At 36.5% G+C, this 21,156-nt stretch overlaps 1 protein-coding gene across 3 annotated transcripts in view; it reads right to left on the bottom strand.

Annotated features, from left to right (window-relative positions):
- Window positions 1–21,156, bottom strand: part of VRK1 (VRK serine/threonine kinase 1) — a 75,931-nt gene that overhangs the window by 24,566 nt on the left and 30,209 nt on the right. For all 3 annotated transcript variants that reach the window (XM_007178878.2, XM_007178879.2, XM_007178880.3), the window contains 6 exons: window positions 18,560–18,724; window positions 13,737–13,792; window positions 6,188–6,257; window positions 5,151–5,238; window positions 776–884; window positions 564–656 (listed from right to left, as the gene is read on the bottom strand). In XM_007178878.2, coding sequence (XP_007178940.1) covers window positions 564–656; window positions 776–884; window positions 5,151–5,238; window positions 6,188–6,257; window positions 13,737–13,792; window positions 18,560–18,724 — 581 coding nt within the window. The remainder of the gene's footprint in view (window positions 1–563; window positions 657–775; window positions 885–5,150; window positions 5,239–6,187; window positions 6,258–13,736; window positions 13,793–18,559; window positions 18,725–21,156) is intronic.

Raw genomic sequence — 21,156 nt, 5'->3', positions numbered from 1 at the left:
CCAAATAAAGGTACAATAACATTAGCTTTTCTCCTTTCCTTAAAAAGTGAAAATTACAAAGTGAATGTAATAAGCTTAAAAAATGCACATTTGAATTCCAAACCCTACAAAATTTAGACAGCTAAGATATTTCTGTAAACCAACTGATTCCAATAATCAACATGTTAAAGACCAAATTCTCCAAGTAACAGAACACTTACATTTGATGGATTTCTTGAACAAAGGAAATTTAAAAAATGACAAAGCAGAAAGGCAAACATAATTCATTGGTGCACTATATAATTTTAAGCTTCCACCCCCAAACAGCTATTTGAAATTCATTTTGTATCACAAGTACTTCTTCTGAATATTATTTAGGGCAAAATAGCCAACTTGATAAAGTGCCAACAAATCGCATCAAAAATGTAGAATGTTAACTAGATAAAAGTGTCAAGAAGAAATATTATTATTACCATATCTAGTTGAAAAAGTAAAACTTCTGCAGGGGTTCAAAAGTTCATAGCAACCATACTTGTTTTCAAACAACAGGTTTTAAACAGTAAAAATTAAAGTTACAAAACTACCTGGTCAGGATTCTTGTAGCTGAGAAGAAGATTTGAGGCCTTGATATCTCCGTGTACGTACTCATGCTCGTGAATATATTCCAGAATATCCAGCTATAAAAGCATCATATAGAATAAATTAATGCAGTACCTAACACCAACCAGCAGAGGACCGAGCTTCAACACAACTAGGCTTTACTGGATTAAAAACGAGAAGAATGTAGCTCACATACAATTCTTAAGCTTAGCTGCAAGACAGTTTTCCGAGAAAACCTTTTGGCATTTGCTTCATATATTTTCTGAAGGTCACTCCCAAAGCGATCCATTATCATAAACCTGTAACTAAAGACAAACAAGAAAAGTCAATGAACAAAATGTAACTCAGGAAAACCTATTTTGCAATGAGTACTCTCCTTTCAAAGTAATTTTTTTCAAGGCAATGTTTACTAAGAAAGTAGAAAGACAAGGCAAGGAAAGAAAGAAGGAAGGAAAGACAAACATTTGAAACAAGTTCTTCCAACTAGAAATCTCAAGAGCTGTGAGAGCTTTCCTGTCTTGACTTTTACCTTACGGGTCTCCTAGTCTCAGCAAGTTACATGAGACAATATTCAATGTAAGAAAACACCCACAGAGAGAAGACAACAGATACTTCACAGTAAAGATAAAATAATCTGAGTAAGATTGATGTCACTAATTTTTGTCATAGTTAATGTTAATTTATGTTTCTGTATATTAGCTTCCTGCCTGTGACTGTTCTCTTTTTTTAAGGCACATTTTAGCAGTATTAACATTCTTTTAAAATCAGGACTGTCAAGAGATGCTGTAACAATAGCTAAATGCAGTAAAACTGCTTAAATGGTGTAAAAGAACTGTATACTAAGTACTCAACAAATAAGATTTGGGGAACAGTAAATGTCCTGGAAAAACATGAAGATTTTTGGTTTTGCCACAAACCAACTCTGTCACCTTGGCCAAGTCACGTTTCTTCTTTGGGCCCCAATTTCCATAGGTGTCAAATGAGAGAGTAGGGCCTCATGCTTTCTAAGGTCTTTTCCAGCACCCAAATTCTAAGATTCAATAACCATTCAATAACCAGATTCAATACACACATATTTCAGTGTGTACTGAAAAACATCACCTAGTTGCAGTAACATGGTTCACCTTTTGCTCTGTGGGCCACTTTTATCTTTATAGAGTTTTCCAGATTCTGAGTTGTCTAGTTAAACCATTCAATAAAATCAATAAAAACCAAGAACACACTCAAAATGTATCAAAATATCTTCAAATGGGGATAAGATTAATAACCATCGTAACAACTACAGCTGGCATTTGTTGAAGCCTTGGTACGAGAACAGCACTATTCTAAGCACTTTAGATGTATCAGTGCATTTAAACTTCACATCACCCTTATGAGGCAGGAGGTCCCATGAGCCCCATTTTACAGCAGAAGAAAACTGATCATTAGTAACTTGTCCTCTAGGAAGTGGTGGATCCATGCTCCTGACCACCACACCAAACATATCGCTATAAATGAACATTAAGTAGGACCCAAAAACCCCACTTATATATTTTAGGTTTCTAAGATAAAAATACAATATGAAAAGTTCAGTAAGGAAGGAAGAGCTAACATTTAAAAGACAACACGCGAAATAAAAAATTCAAGATTCTACCTATTTTTGAAGTGGAAGAGAATTAGAGATCTTTCGAAACATCTTTTAATAAAATAATTAATGTCTATAGCGGTAAATTGATTTGTCCAAAGTCACAGAATTAGTCAGTGGCAAAATGTCTTCATTCTTGCAAGATTTTCAGTACCCTGACCTCTAAAATATTAGAGGGAACAGTAATTTTGACTCCCTGATTTCCTCTGTACAACAGGTTTTGAGAGGTTGAGGGATGAGACCAAGGACAAATGTACACATTTGTTTTTACAAATAAGTGATGTGATTGTGTAATTATTATGAAATAATATGTAGGTAACAAGAATACAATCTCTGCTGTTACTCTGAAAGGGAACTAAAGCACACTTGGTTAATTCAACCAGAGATCTATTAATATATCACATGAAGTAGACCTTTGTTTTTATTCACAGATCACTCCACCACTGCTCTCAACAATCCCTTAATCGCCTCACCACGTCTAAATTATACACATCAAGTGAAGCATGATTCTGAATACTGCATATAAATTTTTACCACATTCTTCTGCAAGGATATGTCTACCACTGAGTACTAAAAGGAAAAGCTACTTTAAATAACTCTTCTAAAGTAAAACCATCGATGTATACTTTCCTGGGGACTTGGATAAAACAATGCAAACAATGGGAATATATAAATCAGTATAAATGATTTAATAATGATAGCAGCTAACATTTTTATGAGCCTAACACTGTTCTAAGCACTTATATTCATATCACTTCAGATGAGTTACAGGGGAAAGTAAGGATTTCTGGCAGGGGAGGAGGGCTGGAAGGACAATCTTACTTTCTATTTTTTTACTTTTGTAGGAACTTAAATGAGGGAATTCCCTGGCGGTCCAGTGGTCAGGTCTTGGCACTTTCACTCATGGGGCCCCAGGTTCAATCCCTGGTCGGGGAACTAAGATCCTGCAAGACGTGCAGCACAGCCAAAAAAAAAAAGAACTAAGAGAACTAAAATGATATTTTTAAGAGCTTCAACCTAAGAAGTAAATCAATATCTTATAGGTGATCAACGTTCCCGTTTAGGAAATACTTCTAGGCACTCTGTTACAGAAGACACAGGCCGAGTTGTAAGGTCACCACAAGTCAATGGTGAGTCAGCTGTACCTCGAGGGTGTCTGTCCCTTTGTTCAAACACGTGCAGTAGCTTCCAACTACCTACTGCACACAGGCCCCAAACAGGCCTTTCCTCCCCATCTTCATTACCTGCCTCAGCCTCTTTCTCCAAGTTATTTCCTTCTCTTTCTCATGTGTGTGCAAGTCCTCCCTTTCTTTGTTAAAGAAAGATGGCCAATCATGCATAAAATAATGTCATGTCTGGAAAAAAAATTCATTAAAAAAAAAAAGAAAGATGGCCAAGAGGCCAGCCAGCAGGCCAGAAGCCTTTTCTGACCCTGTGTTCCTGTTACTCCCCACTTGAGATGCTATTCCTTCTCTACAGTGATTTTTTAAACCAGCAGTTCTTAATATTTAAGGGATTAAAGACCCCTTTGAGAGTAAAAGCTAACACACATATTCTAAGAGCTTTACATTTAATACCCCTTATTATGTGGATAGGTGTTACTCTATTTCACAGATGAGGAAATTGAGGCAAAAAGTAGTAACTTACCCAGTCACACACATTTTAAGGGGCAAAACACAGATTTGAAACCAAGTGTCTGCCTCTAGAATCCTTAACTCTTAACTTAATCCTTGCTCTATACTATTTCCCCAGAAAATTTCTAAAAACTATAGAAACTTGTCCCAGCAAAACCACATATAACAAAATGTTCTCTCGTCATTCCAGGGAGTTCCCACGCTCCCTCAGGTGCCTGGGTTCCAGGATAAGAACTTCCTGGTGAACAACGCTGGCGGCCCCCCCAGCAGCTCCTCTGCTCTCCCTCTTCTCCGACAGCGTACCACTCTGGTTCAGGCTTCCCCCCACCTCATCACTGTGATCACTCTGCCCTTGCCAGTGGCTGGTTTAAGAATGAGCAGCGATAAAACTCTGACCAAGAAAACATGGGGGGAAGTCTGCCACGAGACCCCTGGGAAAGGTCTCCCTGCCAGGAAAGTGAAACTCGCAAGAAGCAATCCCATTTTCTGCTGCTGGGCACTGTGTCTGCAGGCGAAGCCTAGAAATGGGCAGCCACCTGGAGACCATACAATGGGGAATTAATAGAGAACAGAGCCAAGAGGGCAAAAGGGCAAGACAAAGGAAGCTGGGCACTTGACAATTACTTAAGAGAGCTGAGTCAGTTTTATCTTTACCTGCAGCTGAAAGCATCCTAACCAATATACCCCAGTTCCAACTAAACCTACTCTTCAAATCTCAGCTACCAGCATTGCTGAATGATGCTCCATTCATTCATTTAAGTATTTTTAAAGTGTCAATTATGCATCAAAAGCATTGGGGGTTTTCTCCAACTCAACTCTGCCGGCGACATTCTCTCCCTTCTGAACTCGTAAGACATGTAAGAGTCAGCACCACACAATTTAGCACTTAACTGGCGTCTGGTTGTTTCATACAGCTTTGTTTTTTCTCTTCAGCTAGACTGAAACCTCACAAAGGTGGGCAGATTATGTATCTAACAGGAAATGCCAAATTGAAGCCTGTGGGCTCCCTTTTACATAAATAACATGGAATTTTCTGTGTGTTTGCTTATTCATTTTTAAGGGAAAAAAACAATGCAGGCAAGTTGGCTCTGTTCCTACTTGTCAGCTGGGTTCCAGGCAGCTGCTTCCACTCGGTACAAGTCCCCCAGACGAGACAGAACACCTTGTTCATCTCTGTTGAATACATTCCACACAGCCCAGGTGAAGGCCAAGCAGTACTGTAGGTAGGTGCTCAGTACATAATTGTTGACTAAACAAACTGAACTGCGAATGCTCAAAAAGGGAGGAGAAAAACAAAACATGCATATTTTTACCTTTTTCCATTTTTGTCATGTAGACCAGACCCCCAATACTTAGGGACACCCAGGTACTTCAGTTTATGGGTACGAATCCATTTCTGAACTACAAATTAAAACACATGCTGGTGATTTCAATTTTTTTATCAGCAATTTTTCTCAGAAAAATCAATAACAGAATGCCTAACATAGACATGCAATAAGATTTCACCTTTATTCATAAAAAAAGAAAGTGAACAATACATTGTACCCAACAAATGAACAGTATTTTACAATCAAATCATTTTTATTAACCCACAAAACTGTGTTATCCTGTCCTAAACATTGTCTTTAAAATGAAAAATCTGCAAAAAACATTTTTTAAAAAGTCAAACCACATGCCATTACAATTAATATCTCCAATTATGTAAATGTTTACTTGTTTCCACAGAAAGACTTACTTTTTACACCTATCTAAAAGTTTTTTTACCTCATTCTAAAAGTTCTCAACCGGGAAATCAAGCTCGAGGAGAGACAGAAGCCCCTCGAGAGATTCCCAAGCCTGATACCATCCTACCAGGAGATTCCGCGGATTTTTAGAGGGGACGAAAGGTGAGAAGGGGATTGGAGGACAGGAGGACAAGGGTAGCTAGAAGAGGTCCTGCTCTCTCCCTTGATAGTCTTCTAGTTCATATGTGATGGAATCTCTGCCAGTTATGGTCTCCAGAATTTAGAAAAACACTCAAAAAAAGACTTGGAGATCCCTGAGCCATACTCACGGATTAGGGTTAATTCTCAACTTTTAACAATATTTCCTAAATCATATATTATTTATTAACTCTATGTTATCAATATAAGTGAAATCTTATCATAACAAACCTGTTAAGGGATCAAATTAAGGGATCAAAATTCTTTCATACAAATCTCATTTAAATAGAATTTATCTATGAAGTAAAAAATAACAAAACATCATTAATATAAGATCCAATGTTCTAGTCTTGGCTTAAACAAAACAAAACAAAACAAAACCAGTGGTCATTTTAAAAGCGCAAACATATGTGTACTGTATTTCTTACTTTGCTCTGGTTTGGCAGCTCGCTGGTAGAACTTTAATTCAGTAAAAAGAGGTCCATTGTCACTGGGTTCCTTAAAACAGAAGAGTTCATTAGCACAAGCACAGTAGTTAAAATTACTGAGTAATTTTCAATGAACCTTCAAAACAGATTAATAAATCAATTTTCTTTCCAAACAATACGATTTTGATACTTCAGTTTATAAAATATGTTTAAGATTAAGTAAAACTCTTCAAAAATGTTTCAGATAGTCTCAGAAGAGTCCATAAGTCTTGTATTTCTCTCAAGTTCCATTTCTACATGCGATAAACTATACAAAATCAGATATACAGCTCAGTCTTTGCAGAAGTTTAAGAAAAATTGTTAACCTTATCTTCATCATTATTAAGCTTTCTCTTAAGTAAAGATCAGCAACCATGTTAACTGTTTCACCAAAGGGCTACAAGATATTTCTGAGATTTAATGAATAATAAAATTTCAATACCTGATTTATTCAATTAGTGGCAAAATCCCATTCCTTTCCTGTTTCTCGTTACAATTTTATCTATTATCAAAACTGGCAGAAAACCAACCTTATCACAAAGAAGAGTGTTCTGGAACTCCCAGAGCAAACAAGCACTGTCCATGTAACTGTATCCTTTCCTGACACTGATTCTCAGAATTTTCAAACTAAGGAGCCCTACCATTTACTTCCCACATGACAATTTAAAGTCAAGAGGAAAATAAGGCTCGATAAGAACTGTTTTCCATCAACTTTACTAAACTACACTTGTTTCATATCCTTAAAGGATATTAACAGTTAAAATTATTTGCAAAGAGTCTTATATTCACAAAAAGCTATGTGACAAATGAGAAACATCAGCCTGCTGGGAGTTCCGCCTTGTGAAATAAATCTGGAGTGGCGAGAAAGATCTTCTAATTTTGTGGACTTTTTATACAGTAAACTTTGTCTAAAATTGATTAATATTTGTTTGATATTTTATGTTGATATTATCTTGTTTATTGAGAATCTGAGAAAAATTTTGAAAAGTAGCAAAAACTTCAAGTAAGGAAGCTAACATTTCTAAACTAATTTTGGGGCTGCTTTCCTTTTAGGAAGTACGGGAAGAAAGTTATTTTGGACAGAATATCTGTGTAACTGGAGTTCCAGGGTCAGTGGAGCGTTAGAAGTGATAAAAGAGGTCTACTACCTTAACTGAGAGAAAATTTGTGAAAATATGTAGGTTTCTGCTACTGGAGATGCCTTTTGCAAATACATAAAATATGTTCACCTTTTTTTATTCAAGATACTCTCACTCTCATAGAAGTTAATTTTGCTCCTTAAGGTTTAAACAGAACTACTCTAAACGCACAGTTCCAATATCTCAGATTTCTTATAGTTCAGAAAAATAGGAATCCCTAGTTAAAGTACTTATAGGAAGATTGATTAGGCAATATGCAAAGAGTCAGGCCGCAGCCAGTTAAGAATATTGGACAGCAAGAGAGCAACATATGTAACACTGGGATCAGAACCTGAATATAAGTCAGCCTTGATTGTTACAAGTAAGTATACTTTACAGCCCAGCCTTGGAAGAGAATGGTATACAAGGATTTGGCATGTCATTACCCCTTAAGAAGTAAAAAACTAACCAATGTACTAAGGTATGCCAAATCTCTAATTTGTGGACTCATTACCTTGAGTTTCACCATAACCTGTGGTTCCTTTCCTTGCAGCAGTGGGAGCTAGACAGACACTTGTGAATGTTTAGAGCCCATGGCTGAGAACAGGCCTTCAGCAGGAGTAACAAACTCAGTGTAAGAATGAAAAAAGAAACGGAAATTCAGGAAAGGAATTTTGGTAAAGTTACTCTCCAAAGGCTAACTTTTAGAGTAGCTCATTAACACAATTCAGGTTTGAAAGGGGTTTTCCTAAGACTAATCCTGGCTTATTACCATCAGTATAAAAGTCTGATTTATTCAGTTTCAATCTATGTCATATCAACTTTAATTCTCAAGCTTTCCTTCAGGCAATAATTTATTAAACGTATAGTAATGAGAATCAACCTATATAAATCAGGCTATTATACTGAAAGCCCCATTACAATGAAGGCTCTTTGAGCTCATTTCATACTTTCTCTAATCCAATAAGATTCCATTATAACAAAATAAAGGAGCTACTTCCTTGGCACTGCACTCGAGCCAAAGCTAGCTATTTCTGTTAAAGAAAATACCTTAACTCATCACTAAAATTTTATTAACATGTTTCAAATCTAAAATACTTTGCCAACTCTGTAATAGCCAAGATTTAGAAAAGAAATTGGGACTGACATTTTAACTAGAATATCACTAAACGTTTCTTTAAGACTTCTAAGTGTCAAAATGAAGATGACAACAGAAAAAAGATTAAAATGTGATATATTTCAACGGCACCAGCTAAAAGCAACTGGCTGCCATTTAAAAATGAAGCTGTATAAAGTTTCTCCTTCCTACCGAAGAATTATGAGATATGAATTGAAAATTCAGGTCACTTCTCATAACATCAACGAGGGAAATTAAACATCAGTCTGCCAACTTTTTTCCAGAGAACTTCGGAACGCAGATTTCTATCAGTACATGCTGGGAAAGGACTACGATATACAGAACTGTTAGAACATAAGATCCAGAAGCCTGGCCTCCACCTCCAGTTCTGCTTTTAGCTCACTGGCGTGGCCGCAAAGGGGGAATGAGAGAACTAATTCATTATACGATCCATTAACCAGAAATCACAAAAGGAAATTTTTCTCCTTGCATTATCCAGTATTTTAATGGTCAATTTACCATTTCTCTCTGCACATTTACTTTCCTGAACTAAAATACAGATAGTGTCTCCCAGTTATCCAGAGGCAGAGAATACAAGTTTGCCATCTCTTGTGACCCAGCACCACGGCTCCAAGGCTGCTCCCGTAAATCAGTAAGGATTAAGGCCCTAAACAAAACCAGACACAGTCATTCGGGAGGAGAGAAAATGTACTTAGTATGTACCGAAACACCTATCTTAAATATGTTAGTCTTAACTTCAAGACCAAATGTAAGAAATGTGTGGGTTAATATTTGCAGCTCTTTCGCAGAGCAGAGATCCGTATTAGAAGCAACCAAGTGTGCTAACAAGTCTTCCACATTAACATGGAAGCCCCACCAGAAGCACAGGGTACCTGTTGCCACTACTGAGCAAAAGGGTCCCCACACAAAGGTAAACAGGAGCGTGCGCACAGGAGTCCACTGGAAATAACTAAGGTGCTCTGTGCGACAGACTCTACCAGTGGGTCTCAACCTTGATGCTCAGAAGAATCCCTTGAGGAGACTTTACTAAAAATACCAATAACCAGGCCCTGTACCCAGAGATTCTAATTATCCTGTAGAACCAGAGCTGAGAACCACTGTTTGATTTGATGTGCTATTACACTATTAAGTCTAATTTCACATTAAAAATCAATTTGCCTTTGATTATTTCTTAAATAACATTTGCTGAGTTTTTTTCTTTCTCTAAAGATAAAATATGTGCTTACTTTAGAAAATCTGAAAATATTTTGATACATTTTCTCCATATATAGCTATTTTATAAAATTACCTCTATACCATAAATAATTTTGTATCTTGCTTTTTTTGGTAATTAATTATGAAATTTCCCCAAAGAGTAGTACATGTTCTTTGAAAACATGATATTTAATAGCTTCTGAGGTTAAAATGGCAAGTGTTTGTAAATAGTTCTGATTTTAATACTGGAAAGAAGTGATAATCATTTTATATATTTGGTGAACCATTTTGACTTTTAATACTACAAAGCTCTGAGAATATAAGAACTGCAGAATAGCAATGGACAGAGCTATGGCAACACCTATCAGAAGTGAAGGTAAATCATGCATACAGGCCCGCACTAAAAGGCATAGACAAGAGGCAGAAGCAGGTGGCATCAGTAAGTTTCAAGGCGGTAAGCAATTAGGCCTAAAAAGTTTTCAAGGCATTTAAGGGTGGCATAAAGAAAACAAAATTTAAAACAAGGTCCTTATCATCAAAAACTTAAAATCCAGTTAGGGAGATAAAATAAACACATAAACTAAAACAAGTAGTGGCCTGAAAGGATATTAGCAAGTGAAATTGTAAAATAAATGGAAATAGAATGAGTGCTACAGAGGTTTAAAGGAGTTCAGAAAAGACAGGTATTCGGGAAGAAACAAGCAAACAGCAGTCACTAAACGGTCCCTTAGAGAGGAAAGAAAAAGTCAACATTGTTTTGTTTATGGCATTCTTCCAGGATCACAGAGAAACCACAACTTTGAAAATGTTACTGAAATATTAAATGCAAAAGAGAAATCAACTGAATATTTATCATTGTCCTAATTACAAAGAGAAGGAGTAATATAGGCTAATGGAAACAGAACTAAATTAGGAGACGGGAGACACAGAGTACTGAACTACGGTTGGTAACAAATGGTTTTAAACTTAGAAATGTAAAGTAATTTGCTACCTTAAGCAGTTAGGAAATACTTGTTTCTACCCATTCTCTTTCATAACTCTGTAAGTGAAAAAGATTGTAGAAGTAAAGCTACATACATTGAATAACAAATAAAACACTTAGGATTACTCATAGTGAAGAAGAATATTGTCATTCTAAGCTAGAACGCAATTTAAAGAAGCTCAGGTTATACAGAAGAAAAAAGACATGGTGACACAGCAGCCCCACCTACGAGACACGGCTCGGGCACACTTTCCTTCCGCGACACAGAAACGACCGTGCAGGGGAAGCAGCTGCCGCGTGGTCAGAGGGAACTGCGTTTTCTGAACCTCATGAGGGTGAGAAGTCATAAGGGGACTAGCTTTCTCCTCACAATGGACACTATTTAAAGATCCTAAAAAAGAAACTAATCTTACCCATAGATTTTAATATTTTAATCTGTCATATCAAAGACAAATGCAGATAATATTCCATGCAAATGACCCAATTTAATAGTAAGAACTTTTGTTCCTCTGATATAGCAGCAAACTAAGTATTTCAAAAGGAATGTTAGTCACTACTTCATGAAAAGGCATGAAGAAAAGTGAAATAGCAGGGGGAAAAAACCAATAAACCCCCCTACTAAAGTTACCAGCATTACTTCTACCTACAGGCACGTGGAATAGCCGGCATCCAATTAGCCCTCCTACTGTAAACAAATACAAAAATTGGACAAAATATAGGAAATTACTATTCTCATACATTAGACAAAATAGGCAGTATAGGACTGTGACTTCTAAAGACAGGAAACAAGCAAAGTGAGCCCCGTGACAGGACACTTAGGATGCTGTGTGGCCAGAAGGGGAGATCAAACCCAGTGCACCAACAACCCTGACACCAACACCAAACAATGAGATAAGAAATGTTTTAATCTTCAGAATATTAGAAAAAAACTAAAGACCAATATCCCTCATGAACAAAAAATAAAAATCCTTAACAAAATATTAGCAAATCAATTCCAGCATTATGTAAAAAGCATAATACATCATAACTAAGTGGAGTGTATGTTAAGAATACAAAGTTAGTTCACCGCTCAGATATCAATCAATATAACTGCCACATTAACAGAATAAAGGAAGGACATCCTATGATCCACCTCAGTAGATGCAGAAAAAGTATTCAGAAAGTAAACAGGCAAACTACAAACTGGGAGAAAAGATTTACAACATATATATCTAAGAAAGAACTTGTATCCAGAACAACTCTCTTACTACCAAATTATAAAAAGCAAAACAACCTAGTTATTAAAAAAAAAAGGGGGGGGGGGGTTGACCACAAAAGACTGAAGAGGCACTCCGCAAAGGAAAATATACGAATGGCCAATAAGCACGATGAAAAAGTGCTCAAAATCAGTCATTAAGTAAATATAAACTAAAACTATGAGACACTACTGTACTCCTGATATCATGGCTAAAACAAACACACCCAACAGCTCCAAGTGTTGAAGGGGGACACGGAGTAGCCAGAACTCTCATACGTTACTGGTGGCTACGTAAAATGGTAAAAACCACTTTGGAAATCTGTCTGGTACTTCTTATAAATTTATAAGGTATCGATCCAAGAAAAACAAAAATACTTGTACAAGAATGTTTATAGAAGCTCTATTCATAACAGCCAAAAACTGGAAACAATCCACATGTCTATCAACAGGAGACGGAAAACAAACCCTAGTATGGATATGATATAGTATTCCTGAGCAGTAGGACAGACCAAGCAACTGAAGCACCAACAATATAAATGAGCCTTCAAAACACTATGTTGCATGTAGTAATCAGAGACAAAACAGTAATGTACTGTATAAATGCCATGTATATGACATTCTAGAACAGGAGTAACTAATCCACAGCAAAAAAAAACAAAAAATAAAAACAAAAAAACCATGAAAAACCTCAGACAAACGGTTTCCTCCAAGGGTGTGGGAAATTAGGGGTTTGACCAGAAAAAGACAAAAGTAATATTTTGGGGATGATGGAAATGCTCTATATTTTAATAGGGGTTGGGGTACATAGGTATATGCATTTGTCAAAAGTATTCAAATTGTGTTTATTTATTTCCTTGTAAAAACTATGCCTGAATAAAAAGTTGGTGAAAACAATCACTAAAACAATTCAGGCCCAAAAGAGTTATTAACTCATAAGAGATCAAATATATTCTTTTTTAAAAAGAGAGTAAAATAAAACAAATCAAACCAAAAGACCTTGGGGTGATTCTAATTCAAAAATCTGTAGCCTTTAGGAAAATAAAGCAGGGTGAGGGGACTTACGTGGTAATTTGCCCAAATAACAGACTCTGTTACCTCTTCTATTTAACAAAAACATGTTCGTCACATGTATTAAAGAACTTTGAAAGAGGGGACTTACAAATGTTGGCAAGCAAAAAGATGCATACTACCTTGCATACTAACAAAAAAATAGTAGTTAAAATGCCGTTTAGTGCACCAATATATAAATTGACCTGGCTATTCAGAGTATGCCTACGTTAGACAGGATACTGTCTACCTTCACTCGTTACAAACTAATTTCAACGTCAGTATAGCAAAAAGAAGTTTCAAAGTGACCACAAATAAATAATTTCATTTACTAAAATGAAAGGAGAGGAAAGATAATTGGAAATAAAAAGAAAAAACTGACCAAAGGTAAGTTCAGAAGCAAATGCAAGATGAAATACAATAAAATTTCATTAAAGTAGTACAGTCTTGCAGGATATAAATATAAAAAGCATCTCATCTGTTGTAAATATAGCTGAAATAAAAAGAATGAGCTGAATATTTTTATTCCACATCTGCAAACCTCCAGGCTTTCATTCATTTTTTCCACAGATACTAGTGCCACTCTTAACTCGAGAGGGGAGAGAATTTTTGAACTCAAATTATTTAAAACTATAAAGCTACTTTTGTGTCTCATTTAATATTTATGAAACATTACTAAAAATGTAGTACCTTATGGTTTAATTAATTCTAGTTATCAAAAAGAATGTTTTACAAAATAAATACTACAACGAAATCAACAGAAAAGAAAACAATCAGCTGAGATATTTCCTTACCACTTTTACAACACAGGGTGCATCGCTGCCCACCGATTTTGAAGACTTCTTATCAGCTGTTTGAAAAAGTGACATATGTAATATCAGAACACAAAGTAGCATTATTATAAATAGCCTGTTACTAACCCTTTATTAATATTTAGATCTGTGTATCTATAACCTCTTAATAGAATAAATTTCAGTTCCCAAATATGTGTCTCAGGATATCATTACTGTATATTTCATCAATTTTAAAACTTTTTTTCACGATTTAACATGTCTAAAATTGGACGGCATCTTACAATTGCTATCTTCAACATGATCATCAATTAAGTATGAAAAACTGAGTTAAAGATTTCTTTAATTCAAAAGTACTCATGGCCTTTGATATGCTAATGTATGCTGTGAATTCCCAAAAGGATGATAACTGATACAATTTCTTAAATTTAACAAACTAGGGAATCCTTTTAAGGAGCATTAGGAAGGTAAGAAAAGAGGGAGCTAAAGCTCTAAAAAACATTCGTTTGGGAGAAAAGAATTCATCAAGATCAACAGTTCAGGATACTGGCACGAGAACTTTGAACTGCCATCCAGAATAATTTTAATGTGGTATCATTTTACTTCATGCAAATAAAGATGCACAGTTGCCCTGAAATGCTGAGTTAGGAATATAAGGTTCCCATATTCATTAAACACATATTTTTTACCAGATACCTACTACATGCCAGTTTCTAGGAAATGGATTTAGCAGTGAACAGGAAAAAACAATCTCTACTCTTATGAAACTAACATTTCAGTGGTAGGACACAGACAACAATTAAAATATAAAGTATGTTTGATGGGAGTAAGTGCTAGAGAGGAAAAATTAAGCAGGAAAGGAAGGTAGAGAGTGTTGCAAGTTAGTAAGAGAAACCTCACTGACGGTGTCATTGAAGCAGTGGTCTGAAGACTGTGAGGGAATAAGCCACGTAAATACCTGGGAGAACACCCCAGGCAGACCAGCACAAAGGCCCTGATGTAGCTGGAGAAGAGTAAGTGAGGTGGAAAGTAACGGGTCAGATCAGAAAAGAGGCAGAGAACAAATACAATGAACTTGATAGGTGACCTAAAGCTGTTGCTATGCATGAGATGGCGAGCCACTGGAAGGTTTTGAGAGAGGAATGGTAAGCTCAGACTTTGATTTTCTAAAGAATTCTCCGGGCGGCTTTGTGGAGAATGGAGGGTGGAGGGCAAGGGCAGAAGCTGGGAGATCAGTTAGGCTACTGCAATACTCGGGGTGAGAAATGGTGGTGGCTTGAACCAGAGTGGTAGCAGACAAGGCAGTGGTAAGTGGTCAGATTGTGGATGTATTTTTAAAGAAGAGCCAACAAGATTTGCTCATGAATTAGTTATAGAGGATAAGAGGGGAAAAAAGAGATATGGAAGACTCCAAGTTTTTGGCCTGAGCAACTGGAAAGAAAAAGTTGCTACTCACTAAGACAGAGAAAATTGCAGGAGGAGCTGGTGCTTTGGGGTGTCTTAAGTTTGAGATGCTTATTAAACATCCAAGTTCAGGTGTTAAATAGGCAGCTGACATACAAGTCTTGAGTTCAGAAAAGTGGTCCAAGTTGGAGAAAGAAATTTGAGAGTCATCAAGATAGAAATGCTATTCATTTAAAGCCATGAAAATGGAAGAGCCCCTAGGGAATGAGTGCAGACAGAGAAAAGAAGAAATCCTAGGACTGAGTCCTAAGGCACTCTCACATTAGAAGCTGAAGAGATGAAGAGGGACAGGCAAAGGAAACCAAGAAACCACCAATCAGCTGGGAAGCAGCAGTACTGTGAAAAGGCTGAAGCTAAAATACTTTAGACTACAGAAGGAACACCAAGTCATAAAAATGGCTAAATGGGCAAATGAATAAGTCTGAGCTCCTTAAGGAACAGCCCCAAGGAACACATCACTTAGATACTGAATTAATAATAAAGTAAGGTTAAATTTTTTAAAATCAGCATTTAGTGCACAAAATATTAAAATAAGGATAGCATCCCAATAATACTGCAAAATTCGAATGAGGAAAGGGGGAAAAGGGAAGTTCAATAATTCATTCAAACAACACATACTGCAAAATACGCCAGGCACTAGGAAAACAATAAGAAGAACTGTCTCACTGCCAAGGAGGACATGTTTATTCTGGAAGAAAGAAAAGTAATTTCAGGGCAGCATGGAAAGTACTATGAAAGGGTTAACAGAGGGGCATTATACACAGATAGCACCTGCCCTAAGCTCAGCTTTGGAAAAATGAAGCAAAAGAAGAATCACACACAAAGATCAAGAGGCAAAGGGCAGCATGATAGTCAAAGAACAGATTTTGAGGAAATAAAAGGGATGAAGAGAAAAGTTACACAGGGACCAAACTACGTGAAGGGTCTGGTATGCCATTCTCAAAGTTTGATACTTTATCCTAAGGGCACTGGGGAGCCATTAAAGAAGTTTAAATAGACTAGATCACTCAAGCCACAGCGTGAATAATAGGATGCAAGGGGGCAAAGCTGAGCAGAGAAAATTCACAGCCATAGTGAGAATCCAGACGAGACATGAAAATGACCTGCACTAAGGCAGTATCAGCAAAGATAGAGAGAAATCAATGGATCTGAGAAGTCAGACAGGTAAAGCAACAGGACCAGATGAAGTACTGGGAACATGAGTGAAGCAATACTTGAGAATGCCTTCCCAGTCTGGCTTGAGGGGTGTCATTCATTCAGATACTCCTCTCCTGATCATAAGAGAATCACGAGATGAAAGAGGATGATATAAATTTCAGACATGCCTGTGGGTCATCCAAATAGAGATTCCTTATAGGCCACTCACTGGCTATGGGCTTGGACTCAGGGGATCACGTCCTTGGCTACAGATAAAAGATCTGGAAATCAGCAGTAAAGAGACAGTAACAGAAGCCAAAGAGACTCCATGAGATCACTCAGAGAGACTAAACAGAAGGAAAAGTGAGCAAAGGAAGGAAAGCTGGAGAACACAGAAGTACTTACAAAGATGACTTAGCATATCCAGAGAGGTAGGAGAAAAACAGAGGTGAAAGTATGTTATCATGAAAGACAATGGAAGCAATTTTTATGTGAAAGAAAGATAAACAGTAGCAAATGCTGCAGAAAATATCTAAACAAAATTCAGAAGCAACCTTTTAGCAGAAAATTATCATTAGAAATTGCTGATGATCTTGAATATGGCTGTTTTGGTGTCAGTGGGCACAGAGAGATAAAGTGGAGGCAGCAGTATTAAAGCAAATCCCTTCTCCAGGTTGACCGATCCAGTTTTTAAAAAGCAAAGTTTTGTCACAGAAATCTGTCAAACCATTAGATTTAAAAAATATTATTAGTTGGCACTTTCTGATGATAAATACAAACACAAATAAAACAGCTAGCACACAGGCAAAGCAAGCTGCAAATTTGCCAAAGGTTACAAAAGCAAACTAACTAATAAAAAATGAAGAATTTACTTGCTTTAAGACAAGTTCCCATCCCTAATATAGGATGTCCTAAGTCCACACATTCTGTGGTAGGGAGAGCTTATATAATCTGCCATCTCCAAATCACAAGGTCAAAAATATATACCTGGCTAATATAGCCCTAACCTTTCATGATTTATGAGGGCTTTCGGCTTAAGTCAGATAGCCTAGTTCACTGGAATGGGTTTGGTTCCAAACAAAACTAAAGAATCAACAACTATTTCCCCAAAGACAGGTGCCACTAACCTAGAGAGATTATAAAATACAGTAAAGCGCTGGTTTTTAAACTATGCTTCATGAACATACCTCTAGAGACTGCGGCTAGCCAACTATAGCCCATCGGTCCCGGTTGAGTCAGACCCCTCTTGACTAAGAGCTGCTGCTCTTTCATCTATGTCAGCGGTTCTCAAACTTTCCCAGGCATTTGAATCCCCTGGAGGGCTTGTTCAATCACATTTCCTACAGGTGGGGATTTGTAGGTCTGGGGTGGGACCCGAAAATGTACAGTTCTAATAAGTTTTCACATGACGCTAATCTAGTATTAATATTAGTATTCTGAGTTAAGATGTTGCTTGAAAATAAAAAAGCGTTCACTGCTAAAAATAAAATTTTATAAACCGCATGGCAGAAATCAAATAATTAAATCAAGATTAGAGGTGGAGTAAGAATATATAACGGAAAAGTTAGAAAGAAATATCAAAAGCAATCATGAAATGCACTGTATCACTACTAATATTCCTGGTGAAGCAGACAGCTTTAGAAGTAATCACGTAAAATATTTTTTAAATCAACCAATTAGTTAACTTACAGAATCCCAGGGTTCCACGATGGGTCCCCTCAGATTTCAGGGTAAGTATGCTAATTAAAAAGCACATTTCAGGCCTAATATGCAACTTCTAGGTCATTCTCCTAAATTCCACTCTGATGACTATTAGGGTTGTATAAAAAGAAAAGGTAAATCCATACCTATTAAAGATCTGAAAATCTCCAAATTAAACCAAAACAATGGGAATACATCCTAATTGGGTGGAGGTGGGGAAAGAAAGGTATGGCTTTCTTTGGGTCTCAAAGGAGATTAATATTATATAGAATATCTTAAAAATCTAAAGTCATATGCTAATGACAATATTACAGATATTTTATCCTCTGTTTCTACTGTGATTAAATCAACTGTCTTCTCCACTCCCAGGTCACAGATGCATTTTTGCCTAATTATACAATATTATGTTGACTGTAGATTATTAGAAGCATTCTGTAAAAGTATGCAATTAAGAAACTATCAATATTTTGATAACAAAGCATATACTTCTTCGGACTGACAATTAGAAGTAGTCATACACTTACCAAGATATATACAACCAAAGCCACCTTGGCCAATGGGTGATCCTAGTTTCCATTCCTTTTTGTTCATGTCAGTGATTATCTCCCCGGCTGCAAAATGTTCTGCAAGATGTCTCTTTGCAGGGCCCTGTCTTCCAGCTTGAGCTGCTTTTACACGAGGCATTTTCACTATAATACAAAACAAAGCAACATGCAAGATTATAATCCTAGAAGTGTTGAAAACCTTTTCACTAAGGAAAGCTTCTGTGCAACAAAGATGCTATTCAAATTCCTACTTACTCCAAAACTTAAATAAAGGACATCTGTTAATTCTAATTTATAAGTGCTCAATCCTTTTGATTATCTCTTAACTTAGGAGAGGAAGCAATAAATAAAACGATCCATGCAATTACTTTCAAGAAAATATTTAAAGTTCCAGTGGTCTAATATCGTCTATGACTAAAAACGCTATTTAGCAACAACAACAAAAGAATTGCTCTATGAAGCTGAGGGGGAAAGGTACATCCAATTAGAATGCACACTCTATACAAACGCAATGAGGAGTTTACGAAGGTCAATGTTGATGGGATAAGAACACAGTAGATACTGAAAACACAAGACAGTTAACATGAGAGGAAAGGGAAAGAGTATTTATGGCAAGATAGTAGATGCTTTACACATAGGCTTCCATCCATCCTCACAACTCCATGAAGATTACATTATCATCCCCATTTTACAGATGACGAAATTAAGGCTCAGCAAAGTTAAGAAACCTGTCCAAGGTCATATACCTACTAAGTGGCCGAACAATAGAAATCTGCACTGAGGATTCCCTGGCTGCAAAGCCTCACCAACATGACCCACAATTACAAAAGTCACCATAATGAAGGAGTGACCAGGAGAAATTACGGCTGTTTATAGTCATTTGGGTTCACAGAAAAGGCAAAGCTGGTGATATCCAGCATTTGTATGTTTCCCTTCTCACCAACTATCCTTTTGGAGATGAATTCCTATTTACTTTACTTACTAACAGACAAGCTTAGCATAGCATTCATGGAGAGCAGTGTTTTACCGCGAAAAGAGCACAGGACTATAATGAAAAGACCTAGATTCGAGTGTAGGTGTGAGGCCAGTTTTGGGTTATCTTGATCAAGTCACTTCTCTCTGGGCTTTAAGTGCCCTTAGACATAACTTACTTCACTGAGTGAAGGAAGGGTGGGTCAGGAATGGTGGCCAGCAAGGCTAGCAAGCTGTAGAGTAAGGGCCAAGTTCTTGGGCAAGGGTATGAACTCAGTGGCCCAGAAAAAAAGGAAGTAACACACTTAAGACTGAAGAAAAGAAAGCATGAACCAGACTGTGTGTGTGTGTGATTTCAAACTCTCAGATTAATCTATTAATTGAAAAAGATTTAAAACAAATAGTTTTTAGGATCCTATAGTTCCCTAAAACTGTATTAGAGATACAGTAAAGAGGGTGATAAGAGTTGTAAGGTAGCCAGCAACATGTGAAATGGCTATTCAGCTGAAAGATGTCTGTTAAGATCCGACAATTTACGTAAGTAGTTTGGTTTTGAGCCTAGATATTCTAAATACATACATACTACATTAGATTGGAAATTTTTTAAGCAAATATCCACCCATATCACTCCACATACACAAACTCCATTTATGCAAATGCTCTTTATTAATTTATTGGGGATTTTTAAATTTAACTTTTTCCTACAGAATACTGATGCATCTTCATTGTCTAAATCTTCTCTAAGTTAACAAAAGAATCTTCAAAATGAATGTGTCCGTTATTTCTTCATATCAACTAATTCTCTTAATGTTTGTAATCATTATAAAACTTTCCTGAATGGAATTTCAGTTGTAACCATGACAGCCCAGACTCAAAACACCAAAAAAGGTGACTTTTAAAGCTACAGTAGATTGAGTAAAAGAAATAACTAAGACACACAGTACTTCCAAATACTAAAATGAATGCCTTCTAAATTTTATCTAGCTTTATCAAATCATCAGAGTAATCTCCTATTTGATGATTTCCTTATTGTAAGAAGGAACTGTCTTCCTTATTAAGACAGTTTAAATGCTTTAATTCAAGAAGACTTTCCTGAACTTAAAAAAAAAAAAAGTGAAACCCCAAAGTGAAAGATCACACCACATACTAATCAACCCAGAATGACCAACACTGAGACACAGCCTAGTCTAGTAAAATCACTGAACTTAATAGTAAAAGAAAATATTCTTTGTGCATGCAGGCCAAAAAAAGATAGTTTGTAAGGAAAGTAAAATCATATTGTCATCACTTTGACAGCAACATTTTATGCCAGAAAAAAAAAGGAAGTAACATATTTAAGACTCAAGGAAAGAAAACCTGAACCAAAGAGTCTACACTCAGTTAAATTTCAAATCTAAAGACTTCAAAGTGTTATCAACATGGAAAAGGGAAAAGGGAATAAGAATCTACTAGAGAACAAGCCTCAGATATCTAAAATGACTAAAGAAAAGCCACTATAAGAACTGACAGTGAGCAGTAAATAGATACTTATTTGTAGAACTGAGTTTCCACAAGGGTTATAAAGGAGAGGCTAGAATAGATAATGGGTATATGTTCTGCCAATG

This window comes from Balaenoptera acutorostrata, chromosome 3, assembly GCF_949987535.1.
Source record: "Balaenoptera acutorostrata chromosome 3, mBalAcu1.1, whole genome shotgun sequence".
In the NCBI taxonomy this organism is placed as follows: domain Eukaryota; kingdom Metazoa; phylum Chordata; class Mammalia; order Artiodactyla; family Balaenopteridae; genus Balaenoptera; species Balaenoptera acutorostrata.
Note: the sequence above shows the minus strand (reverse complement) of the source record. Positions and strands in the feature narration are given on the sequence as shown.